The 12,235-nt window shown below is 39.5% G+C and overlaps 2 protein-coding genes across 11 annotated transcripts in view; one reads left to right on the plus strand and one right to left on the minus strand.

The window, feature by feature from the left end:
- SLF1 (SMC5-SMC6 complex localization factor 1) overlaps window positions 1–4,082 on the minus strand; it is a 37,923-nt gene extending 33,841 nt beyond the window's left edge. For 3 of the 10 annotated variants that reach the window (XM_026072641.1, XM_026072640.1, XM_026072635.1), the window contains exons 1-4: window positions 3,680–3,897; window positions 3,491–3,604; window positions 3,269–3,344; window positions 1,166–1,409 (exon numbers count right to left, since the gene is read on the minus strand). In XM_026072641.1, coding sequence (XP_025928426.1) covers window positions 1,166–1,409; window positions 3,269–3,344; window positions 3,491–3,604; window positions 3,680–3,700 — 455 coding nt within the window. In that variant the 5' untranslated portion in view covers window positions 3,701–3,897. Of the gene's footprint in view, window positions 1–1,165; window positions 1,410–3,268; window positions 3,345–3,490; window positions 3,605–3,679; window positions 3,898–4,019 lie in introns of those variants that run through there. The other 7 variants (XM_026072638.1, XM_026072639.1, XM_026072637.1 and 4 more) reach the window with 6 other exon arrangements.
- Window positions 4,083–4,696: 614 nt separating this feature from the next.
- The window catches only part of KIAA0825 (KIAA0825 ortholog), a 160,588-nt gene continuing 153,049 nt past the window's right edge, over window positions 4,697–12,235 (plus strand). The window contains exons 1-2 of the mRNA XM_026072634.1: window positions 4,697–5,570; window positions 10,888–10,985. The gene's annotated coding sequence lies outside the window, so the exon portion shown is untranslated. The remainder of the gene's footprint in view (window positions 5,571–10,887; window positions 10,986–12,235) is intronic.

The raw sequence follows: 12,235 nt of genomic DNA on the forward strand, positions 1-12,235 counted from the left end.
AAACAAACATGGTTTTTCAGAAGCGTAGCAGAATGAATGCATCTTTCTGCAAGACAGCACATAGTAAACTTTTCCATTCAGCTCAGGGAATAGCCTACTTAAAATGTCTTCAGTTGATAAAATTAGAAGAGGATAACTTCAGCTGCATCTCAGTTTGTGTTTAGGAACTGCAGGCAGGTACTCTGTGATGCACCTTGCAGCTCTGATACCATGATCAACTAGATTCACTGCATTTCCCTGCTTGCCTGTGCATCTGTGACATACACCTTGTTTTCATGCCCCGTAGAGAATCAGGGCATACACAATGTGCACATACCCAGACCTGAGAAGTGCTCCCAGCTAACTGGGTTTTCAACAGAGGAGGAGAGTAGGATAGTATCTTTTCCTGTAATGAAAAGCAACATCTTGTAATGGATAGCTGTTTCAGGAGCAAACTTTACATAATACGCTGTTTGTGATTCAACATAGTACTTAAATCAGGGAATCCAGGTGTGCTGGGAGTTTGGAAAAAATAAACGTAGTCCCAAAATTCTTGCACTTCCAGTGGTTTTCCTTTTCTCTGCTTTTCCTTTATATTTTGCCTTTTCCCTTATGAACTATCTGTATTTACATCATATCATAAAGATTTGTTACAATACAAATTAGGGCTTCAGAACTAGGGAGCTGTTGCACAGATGTGACATAAAAAGATCAGGTTAGTCAGAATGTGGAACAGATTAGTAAGACATAGTTCATGGTTGGTTCAGGTCACCCACTCAAGTGAAATAATTTATCCTGTTCTGGCTACCATTTGAATGTAATGTGTGGATAAAATAAAAGAATATTCATAAAAAGCATAAGCATATGTACCTTGTCTCATGAAGAAAGTTTCTGTAAGCAATTTATTCAAGATGCAAATATGTGACAATGCATCTTATATTTGACACTAGCAAACACTGAAAGCAAGCCAGAAAAGCAGTGGTTTTAAAGATTTAAAGAAATCAGTGTGTATTTAACACTGTAACTATTATAAAAATGTGTGGAAGTATATTAATGAAAACAATTCATACGTTGAAGGACCTGAGGTTGTTATGGACCAAATTAACTGGGATGGAAGAAAAAAAACTTGTTCAGTTATATAGTGTTTTATCTTTCATTACTTCAGCTTTAAGACATATTCTCCTACCTTGTAATAGGATCCCTTCGTTTATCACCTTCCTTAACAAGGAGGACAACTTTCCATCTGTGGAAGGCCCCTGGAGCACTAGTGTGTATCAGTTCTTCGCGCCATCTTTTAGGTGCAGATTGCATTTGAGGTGAATAATGGGTGTCTTTTTCAATTTTATATCCCCATTCGTACGTTGTTTCATCAAGCCATCTGCCACTTTCGGCACTATTAATTATGTACTCCTTAGTTAGTATCCACTTTCCTAAAAAGCAAATGAACTGTCAGCCACAGAAGATTTTTTGTGTAGACAAATGGCAATCAACTGAAGATCTAATATAAAATTAACTTCAACCTTTCTTGTGCAAATAAAAGCTGGAATTGTAAGTACCATTTTAAAAACTTCTTCCTACTGCAAGAGGTCTCCTTTTCACATTTCATAATCAAAAACCTCAAAATGCCACTGAAAATGATCTTGTTTTCTTTTAATGATAAAGTACCTTTTTACCCTTTCCAGATTAAATACTTGCCTGTCTTCTCAAAAATCTGCAAATGGAAGTTTGCAGCTTCCCAGATTTTATTCTTATGATTTGCATAGAACCTTGCTTCATACTTTACTTTTAATACCATTTGACACTCTTACAAATGTACTAAAACAGATTTGAGGTACACTTGATGTACTTATATAACATGCAATAATGCTGTCAAATCACTTTTTTTTTTTTTGCAAAGGGTTTAGTTTTAGTAAACTGAAGTAATAAATTAAATATGATTAAAAAGAGGAATGAATTTCTTTTTTTTATAYATGCTTAATATTACTAGCATTGTAAGCGTAGTGAATGCCAATATCAGGGGGATATGGTTTTAGACTTTTGTCTTTCCCCTTTCTTCTTTTCACATCCTTTTCTCTCCTCCCTTGGCTCCACCTCCTCCGCCTCTCTTCTTTCTTCTTCTGCATGTATGCTTTTGATACTGTCTGTAATGATCTTCCCCTTTTTCTCGCAGTCTCTCTCTTCTTTCAGATTCAGGTCAAGGGCTTGTGGTTAGTACCCTGCTCCTGTATTGAAACACTACCTACAGAAGATACTGTAAGAGAAAGTGACTGGAATTGTATAAACCTAATTGGTTTCACAGAACAGCAGGGTTGACTGGCAAAATGTCTCAGAAAATGAGCACAGATGGTACTTCTACATAATCTATCCTAGGTACCAGTGGACTTATGACTGAAAAAGGCATGCTGCATATAACCTATATGTTAAAACCACTTTAATTTCAAGAGTTCCATCTCAAAAAGTAAGTCAGCTAAGAAGTCCATGAAGACCGATCTTCTTATTAGTATTTATGTTCATTTGTGGAGAGTTCTAAATGGGATTAAAGATGAATTGTTATACTACTTGGGAAAAACTGCATTAGGAATGAATGCTCTCTCTCCACCATCAAGGGTGAAAACCACAATTATATAAAAATAGCACCTCTTCCAGAATTAAGTAGTACTAGCTGGTATTGAGGAATAATTATGAATATAGAAACGTGACATAATTTTGCACTGTCAAGTGGACAACACATATATTATCCCCACTCAGTTCAAAGAAAACATCTCCAGATGTTTTAAATCTCCAAAAATATGATATTAACTCAATATTACAAATTTTATGTCTAAAGTATCTTTTCTCATGTAAACTTTTACTCTATTTACTTTTTGATGACAGCTAATAAGGCACAAGGAGTCATCCATATATCTCCAAATTCTAGTAGCTATAACTGAAAATGCCTAATACTATGGTATGCAAATGCAAGTATCAAATTTTAAGCACTTAAATTATTTGAAATATGATTTTACAATGTAACTGATAGGTAACAACAGTTTTTGTTTGGGAACCGATTCAGAACAAATAAAGGATGATGACATGAAAATTATTTGCGAATAATGCAAAAAAATAGAAAGTAAATCTAAATTTGAAGGTAGTGCTTTGCTAATAATCAAGGCTAGTGCAGCAAAGAGAATAAGTGTTGGTAAAACAGCCAGTTCATGAAATGAGAGCAGGTAACTAGAAAACTTCTAAGGGTTCTTTCCTATCCTAATATTATGATTTGATGAAATTTTACAGCAATTCTTTTACTCACCTGCAGCACAAGCAGCTAAGAACTTTTCACTCTTGCAAAGCTGTTTTGCTATAAGATGTGTGCAATTTCTGTATTTCTAACGAAAAAAGAAAACACAACACACTTTTATCACTGGAAACAGATTAACTTTTTTTTGCAACAAATACACAAGTCTAAGCTTCTACATAGTCTTTTATTTTTTCTTGCTTTTTCTCACTAGTGCGAGCTTACATAAAACAATACCTTAGTATCAATAAGAACACAGTCCAGTTTGAGCAATAATTCAAGCAGTGCCTTTTTTTCTTGCTTTTTAAATCCAGTTAATTGGATTACCCGTTTCTGGCCACCACTTGCCATCTGTTAAAAGGAAAACAAGTGAAAAGGACACAAAAACACACGAAATGCACATTATGAAGCTCCGCGTGATCTTACTAACACTTCCTGCTCTTTCATCGGCGTTGCCCTGGGACGACGCGCCCCCGCTGGAGCTGTCACTACCTGGCGCGGTTAGTGTACCCGAGCGGCGGCAACCCGGCAGGCCGGAGGCCCTCGAGGCGCAGGCCGCGAGGGCCGAGCCCCTTTGGCACAGCCCCGAGCAGCGCCGGGCCACGAGCGCGGGGCAGGCCGCGCCGCTAACGGCGCTGCCGCGCTACGCGGGGGCCGCGGCCGGAAGAGCCGCCATCTCCTGGGAGTAGGCGCCGCCGGCAGGTGCCACGCGGCCGCGGCCGCGGCCGGGCCGCCCCCACCTGCGCCGCGCTGCGCGCGCACGTACTCGGGCCACGCGGAGCGCAGCGGGCCGTTCCGGGCCTGGCACTGCGCCCCCCCGGCGSCCCCGCGGCCGTTCCCGCCTCCCCCCGCCCCGCCCCCGGATGTGGCGGCGCGGCCGTTCCGGGCCGTTGTCACCGACGCTCCGCGGTCGCTGGGCTGTCGGCGCGGAGCCGAGCGGGCCACGGGGGGAGCCCGGCCGGTAAGTGGCCCTGGCGGGGCCGCCCTTCCCCTCCCCTTCCCGCTGGGGCCAGACCGTGCCCGGCGCCGGACCCGACCCGAGCTGAGCGGGGCGAGGGGGCACGACGGTTCCCCGGCGCGGCCGAGGGTTTCCCCGCACGCCCGGGCTGGTGCCCCCGGGCCGGGCCGGGCGCGGCGCGGCCCCGGGGCTGCGGCCCCGCTCCCCGGCGGTGCGGCCGGGTGTGTAAGGCCCGCGGAGAAGGGGCGGCCCGGGGCGCCGGAGGAGGCTGGTGGCTACGCGCTCGCTTAACGGCTCGGCCCGGCCGTTGGCGCCCTCCGCGCTGGGTGGCTGCGGGGCGCCGTGGCGGCGGGCGGAGCGCGGCCCTCCCCCGGCCTCGGCACGGTTACCGTGTCCCGCCGCTGCCGCCCCCCGGGGGCCGTGCCGGGCTCGGCTCCACTCCCCGGGAGCTTGCCGGGCCAGCGAGCCGTTTCTGAGGCCGAGAGCGCTGTTTCGCCAGTGTCTGGAGCGAGGGATGGGGAAGCCTGGGATATCTGGTTGAGAGTAGCAGCTTGAAAACTCACCAGGACAGAGTGTCACCTTAGAGTCTCAGATTTGCCTTTTTGCCTCTAAAAAACACATATTCTGTTGCTCAACAGACTTAAAAGACTAGCAAGCCCTCTTATAGGGATGGGTGATGGAAGACGGAAGAGACTTCACTGGGTAGAGGAAGCTGGCAAAGCAACTAAGCAGAGTTTGTAATAGATCCAGATCGAAGTGTCTCATCTCTCGAACAGACTTTCAGAATCAGAAATGGGACCTAGCGTTTCCAGTCCTCAGTATCCCTTTTCTCTCTGCACCAGAGAAACTTCCTGACAAAGGGCCTTGTTCCACATGATACCTGATCCTCACACAAGATGACTACCCACTGCTACAGTTAGATACTCAAGTCTTTCGCTCTAGGTCTAAAGGTTCCTTCTCTTCTAAAGCTTCAAGTTTGCTCTAGCTGCACAATGGAATTCAGTGTTGTTTAAAAGTTGCAAAGCTACGTGAAAARGTTAAAATAATATTAGGATTGTACACCAAGCACTCAAAATTTAGAAAATTAGAAATGCCAGAATTAAGATTGTCTGTGAAACCTTATTTTGGCCTCTTGTGTATAGGAGATGTGATTATCTTTACTTGATTCCTGTGTCATTTATAGTGCACAAGAAATCGGTTAGTGCTATTTGGTGAATAAAACTGGTTCCATAGAATACTTTCTTTTTTTATTCCTGCAGTTGGAACGTAGAAGGCAGTCATCCTGATTCAAGAAAAAAAAGATAATTGAATTGCATCCTTAGAGAACTGAATGCTCCTTTCACCCCTTTCATAAAATATGTGAGAGTGGACAAGTCACTTCATACTCATTGGAGTAGCTGTTTTATTTTTTAAGTCCCCTAAGGCTGAGATATATATGGCAACATTTTCACAAATGCTGAGTATTTGTAATTGTGACTTAGATCAATTGAAGCAATGCTTTGAACTTATCAGTGCTATAAAACAGAAGTATTCTTTGGAAGAAAGTCTGGCTTTAGACATCTCAAATTTGATTGCACATTGAAGTGGACACTTGACCCTAGATCTCTCTGGGTTTCCCCAAATATCAAAGTAGAAAAATAATTCTGCCTGGCCTCAGACTGGTCTTGTGATGCTGCTTATACAGTATAATAATACCCCATTGATTTAAGGAAAAAGATGGTGACAAATTTATTTAGAATTCAGAGCGAGGTTTTGATTTCATGCTACATATAAGGCATGGAGCCACATACTGAATAGCTATCTAATAAAAAAAAAAAAGTGTCTACTGACTTATTTGCTATAGAAATAACCACATGATAAAGTAGTGAAAAATCAATAACAGCATGTGAAGGAACAGTGAAAGTGGATTTGGGTAGCTTTCATCATACTTATTGTAATATTCCCCATTTCATCAACATTGCAACCATATTTTTGTATGCAAGGATGAAGAAACAACAATTAACTAGCTCTGTCATTAATTTTTAATATAATGGGCACTGAAAAATCTTTACACATCTTGAATGTTCACAGTCAGATGGGTGTATGTATGTTGCTTGCATTTCTTGTTGATAATGAAAATTAGTTGCATTTGCTATTCTGTATCAGTTTCACCTTTATACTTTCACTGTTGAGTTACCATCACTGTAAAGGAATTCCTATTAATTTTCTTAACTGGAGTGCAGAAAATCCAAAATCTGTGTCTATTTCTTTGTTTCATAAAAACTTGCTGGGATGTAATCTAAAGTTTAGACTACACTTAATCTGTTGTCCCTAAATACTTTTTCTTTGTTTGGTGCTGTCACAAAATTCTCTTTACAAACTGGAAAAGAAACAGTTGCAATTCACAGGAACAAATAATTCTGGATTTATTTATTCTGCTAAAGCTCAAATAGTAGTAGTTAATAACAAACTGTTAACTTTAAAATACATTAATCCAAAAACTAAATACTAGCCATGACTTAACTAGTAACCAATAGTAGTAGCTTTATGTCTTTGGACTCTTAACAGACTTGAGAACTCTTACTCATATTGTATTTGTAATACTTTATTTGCTACTAGTGAGGAAGCCACATAGTTATATGATGGTCATTTGTTGTCCATGCATATTAAATATTTTCTGGGTTTTATTTTGCCTTTTTTTCCCATCTGACACATAAAATGCATGGAGTCAAAATAATTAAAATCTGAAACATTTCATATTTATTTTGACTTTAATATAAATTGTTATTGAAATGTAATTTTGAAGACCATATTGTTACCTTTATTTTAGCAGTCTGATATGTTTGCATTTCATTTATGTTCTCACTCTATATTTTTTCATAATAAGCCTGAAATCTTTTCTTCTTTTCCATCCTCACTGTGATCTGATTGTAGTAGCTAAATATCTCTTACCTCATTATATTTTTCGTATTTACATGAGTTAATCTTAGTCCTCATAAATCTAAGTCAGCAGCCTATTTAATTGTAGTATTCTCCTCCAACAACTCTCTCTTTGTTCTTGTTATGTGATTTTCAGATATATGGTGCAATTGCTTGGCATTATAAACTATACTTTCATTGCTTGGCTCTGGGTTTTAGATGGATGTCCCTTTTTCCGCTTACTTTCTCTTTTAGCATATAAGTGACTTCTTTTTAAAAAACTTCAAAAGTCATAATTTTCAGTGCTACATGAATGATACTTCACTTATACAATTTCTAATTACATTTTATGGAATATCAAAAATAGCTATGCAACACCGACGTCCTCAGTTCTTCAAGAAGCCAAGATCAGGGAAATAAGTATTCCTTTTTGTCTTTCTCAGTCAGGGTTACTGATAGTATTTCAGGTGCCCATCTCTTTCAGACTTTTGTACATGCTGCTTTCCCAATTTTATTTCTTAGAGGAAAAAAAAAGAAAATTCTTTTTTATATCACTGTTCTAGTTTTCTGCGTTATACTTTGCTTTCTTGATGTACTGTACATAATCATATCCCAACCATGTCTTGTGCCTTGAAATTTCACTTCTTACATTTTTCCATAGCTAGCTATTTCACTTCTCATAATATGTGCAGTTTACCTTTGTCCAAGCTTCATTGGTGTTGTCATGGTCAATTTGGTCACTATTGAACCTTGTCCTTAAATATCAGAACTCTTTCTGCAAGCCTTCACCACTTTATGCTTTGTTTTGCAACTTGGGGGCTTGGTTTAGGCTGGAGGGTATCCTTCACTAGCCTTTCGACCTGCTATGTAGAAAATGATATGTAATCTTTTGCAGTAATTGTGATAATGGTACAATCCATGCATAAAAATCTCTGTTGTGAAACATGATCTCACTTTTTTTTTTTAATCTATTAGAAGATGTTTTCCATTATATGCATAGAATATTTTCCATCATACAGAGATGGAAAGCTTAAAGCTATCAGCTTAAAATGGGTTCTTTAGAGCTTTTTTTTCCATCTATTGCCTTTTGTGCAGTTAGCACTCTGTGTGTGCGTGTGCATGTGTGTGTGCGTGCATATATATGTATGCTCACTTAAACAGATAGATAGAATTTGATAAAATAAAAATCACAGTGCCATTGGCAAATTTTGGTCAAATACCTTGTAATCACAGCTTTGGTAAAACAACCAGAAGCTACACTGAAAACTTGGTCATAAAAACTAATACAGTATGACGTGTCTCCACACTGCCTTCATGTGGAGAAAAACCTAAGTTCATGCCATGTTTTAAATCCATTTTTAAATCTGTCTTCAGTATGAAGCACTGACTTTGGCTTTGTCGATACAATGAAGGAAGAATGTTAAATTATTTTCTACGGTAATAAGGGATGAATAGAATTAGAAGTAACAAATGAAATATCCACTGAAGCTAGAATAGCTAGAAGAGCAAATCATCTTAATAACAATGGTTCTTCTGTAAACATATCTGTAGGTTCTTTCATGTGCTGATCAATAGAGAAATGGCAGAACAAGCATTGTGAAAATTTTTGCTTTTCTCCAAGCTTTACTGATTATGTAAATTCTCAAGTAGCATAATTTTGTATTTATTTTCAAAATCATCTCCTTTTATGACCTTTCCAGGAGGTATCATTTGTTTTTCTTTCCTGAAACCATTTTTCTTATATGGATCATTTTTCTTTCTGATTATTGTAAGCTCAACCTATCTTATCCTCTTGCACTCATCTGCCTTTCTGCCAATTCACATAAGGACACCTACTAAGCTCCTTCTCCCCTCAGTGAGTCCTGAGTCCAAGGGGTGATATAAGTCCAACTCATGACACCTTGGTCGTTCCACTGTTTACAATGAACCATCATTAGATAACATGTCCCATTAATGTATGTCACTGAACCAATGTTGAGCGATGAATGTAGATGACACAGAGTGGTGTTCAGCAACTTGTTCAGTACCTCTTCTGTCAGTGGTGCCAAGCAAGCCTTATATACAGTTGCAGTTACATCAGTCTCAGGACTAGTTTGAGAGCATTAGTTCATTTATTAGTGAACTAGTGAAGTGCACTTCATTAGTGCTCTTTCATTAGTGGCTAATGACTTGGAGTTTGGCTTTTTTGTTGTTTTTAATATATGGCAAGAAGAGTGGTTTGCTTTTGCATTTAATACTTCTCTTTCCTGCCACATATAGTTCAGGTTTCTTGTCCTTGCCTGACAATCCCTGGATGCTTGGCTCTTCTTTCTTATCATGTTACTGTTCTCCTCCTCTGACCTAGATCAGCTGTACCTGCCTGGAATACTTAATGGACCTACTTCCCGCACTGATCTTCTAATATTTTCTCCTATGCAGGAGGTCCTTTCTGATATAGTCAGCAACTTTTCCTTAATTGAAGTCCTTTCCCCCTTCCATCCCTCCCTTTTTTTTCAAATCTTCATGATCTCATTCAGATCATTTGTTTTGTGTTTTAAAATATGTTTTCTTTGTCTTCTGTGTATTATTCTTCCCTAAGTAATTACGGTCAGAGTGATGAATGTGCATACACATGAATTACATTCATCTTAGTAATTGTATGCTGTTAAATGAGCATGTATATATTCAAAATGTTCAAGAGTAGTTTTTTATCTGCAATTAAAAAAAAGCTGTATTTTTTATTAGGCACTTGCCAACAACATGTTTGATGCCTCAGAATGCAGTTATACATGAACCCTGGCCCACAGACCTTAGAAAATAAATTTAAGCATGATACAGCCAGTGGGGGAACCTGTTGCTTGTACACTTCTTACCTTCTCAACAGTTTGTTGACCTTGGGGTAGGTACAGAGGGTAGGCAAAAGAAGTAGATGACTATGAAGAGAAAAAGAAAAGAAAAATACTAAAAAGTTAGGAAAAAAAGTATGGCATGAATTATAATAGGGAAGAAAATAAAGGTACAAGAAGAGCAAGAGTATTATCAAAATACCCTACAGTATGTTACAGCTCTGCCTATATATATTTTATCAATATATAACTAGAAGATTATAGAAAATTGTGAAATACAAGTAGCAGACATAGATTTGATACTTAAGGTAAACCATTTTTCTCAGATGAGATTTACAGAGTATTGTAGAGATTCCTTGTTACTATTTAGTTTCGCATTAAGTTGAGGGACAACCTGTGTCATCAGTAGATCTTGCAGATAACTATTATATTTCTTACACCTTCATTTTTCCTAAGAATTCCAAGTAACTGGCAATGGCAAGCTTATCTTGAGATATCAATGTTCCTTTAGCATCTCATAAAGATTGTAGTAGAAGCATTCAGGACTAAGCTGAACTTAATGTATTAATTGTTTTTTCTTTGTTTGTTTGTTTTTATCAGAGCTTATTGGCTATTAGGTTCACAAAGGAGGCAGTATTTGCCAAAAACAACTTCAAAATCCACTGTCATATTAATAGCAGAAAATAGGTCATTGTAATGTAATAACCTATTGCCATAAGAAAAGGGTTTTCTGTTCAGCCAGGATTTGAGTGTTTGATAACCAGGCCAGTTTCATATGCCGAGCATCCACCATTTGTATTTTTCTCACTAAGTCATGTGAAGAATTCATTTGAATGAACAAGAAATTTCACTTAATGGCTGGCTGATTTGAATGGGTTGAAAAGATTGTTGTAGGATTCTACTTGTCTTTGTCATCCACAAGATTAAGACATATAAGTCATTCTCACATCCAGGGATACCACTCTGTGCTATGAGGAAATGTGCCTTCAAGGAAAAGGGGCAGCAACATCCCACTGTGTTCCCAGGAGTCCCAGGAGCTTTATGAGAATCGGTGAGGTCTTACAAATGTCTTCCTGAAATTAATACTGAGGGTTGCAGAAAAGGCAGGTAGACCTTTTGTAGAGGGGGTGCCTGCCAAGGGATGACTTGGTCTGTCCCTGACACACAGAAGCATAAAAGACGTGTTTTTAGGCAATGACACAGATAAGGTCTCCTCCTCCCAATGAAGCAATGGAAGCAGTGTAGAAAGTTTTTGCTGATACAGGTTTCTCTCATCTGGAGTGCCAGCATTGCCAGAAGGGGAGTGAGGTTAGCAATATCCCTTGCAGCATTACTGATTATTAAAGATCATCAGTAGGTTAAGGGCAGGGCTGAAATCACTGGCTGTAGGCAGTACCCTCTTAGGAAATAATGGCAAGCACCATTAAGAATGTTACCCCTGATGCCCCTATTTATTTATCTCCCTTTCCTGCCTCCCCGCTCCCATAAATATTCTCAAAGATTTATTAGGCTGCTGTACTGCCTGATCAGAATGGAAAGTGCATTTCCCAGGTCCTACTTCCATAACGTTAAGGGGGAGCAGAGGCCCCTGGTACAAAATCTAAGAAATGACTTTGCAAGAAGAGTTGCTAGTAGCAACAGTCAATAGAATATGGAGCTTTTTAGTAACAAGACTGTTGTAAATGAAATGATTGTGAATTCAGTTCACTGAGGGATTCTAGGGACAGGTGGCCTTTGAGATGTGTCTCCTGGAGTGGAAATACCATTGTAGTCTGTGCAACTGCACCTAACTGTCCCCTTGTTTTAGTGGGGGAAGGCTGGGACAAATATGATGGTTCCGCTAACGGGATGGTGAAGGCAGTCTGGTAGGAGATGGAACTAAGAGAAAAGGAATGGCATGAGGAGTAATGGGGAGACTTTAATTGGGAAAAGTGGGTATGTAGCATATTGGACATACGTGATGCAACTCCAGTGAGGTGGGTGGTAGATGCTGATTGAAATGTGGTAAATTAATCTGTTGGTTTTTAGTTCTTTTAGAGTTGTTTGAAGAAACTGATTTGCTGCAATCCATGTAGGAATGAAATACACTGAAGTGAATTGTATTTGGAGATGGTTCCATATTTAAGTTACCATTATGCCAAATTTTTCTAAGCAAAATGTCCACCTTTTAGGTTTTCAGGGTAAGTCTTACATTGGAACCAGCTTGTCTCTGCAAGTAGAGAAGAGCAGGAGAGGATTAAATCACTTGCTGTTTAATTTATGTAATCAGTACTATCCATTATCATCTATTCGTCTAACTTT

This window comes from Apteryx rowi, unplaced genomic scaffold (genome assembly GCF_003343035.1).
Source record: "Apteryx rowi isolate R43461 unplaced genomic scaffold, aptRow1 scaffold_345, whole genome shotgun sequence".
Lineage (NCBI taxonomy): Eukaryota > Metazoa > Chordata > Aves > Apterygiformes > Apterygidae > Apteryx > Apteryx rowi.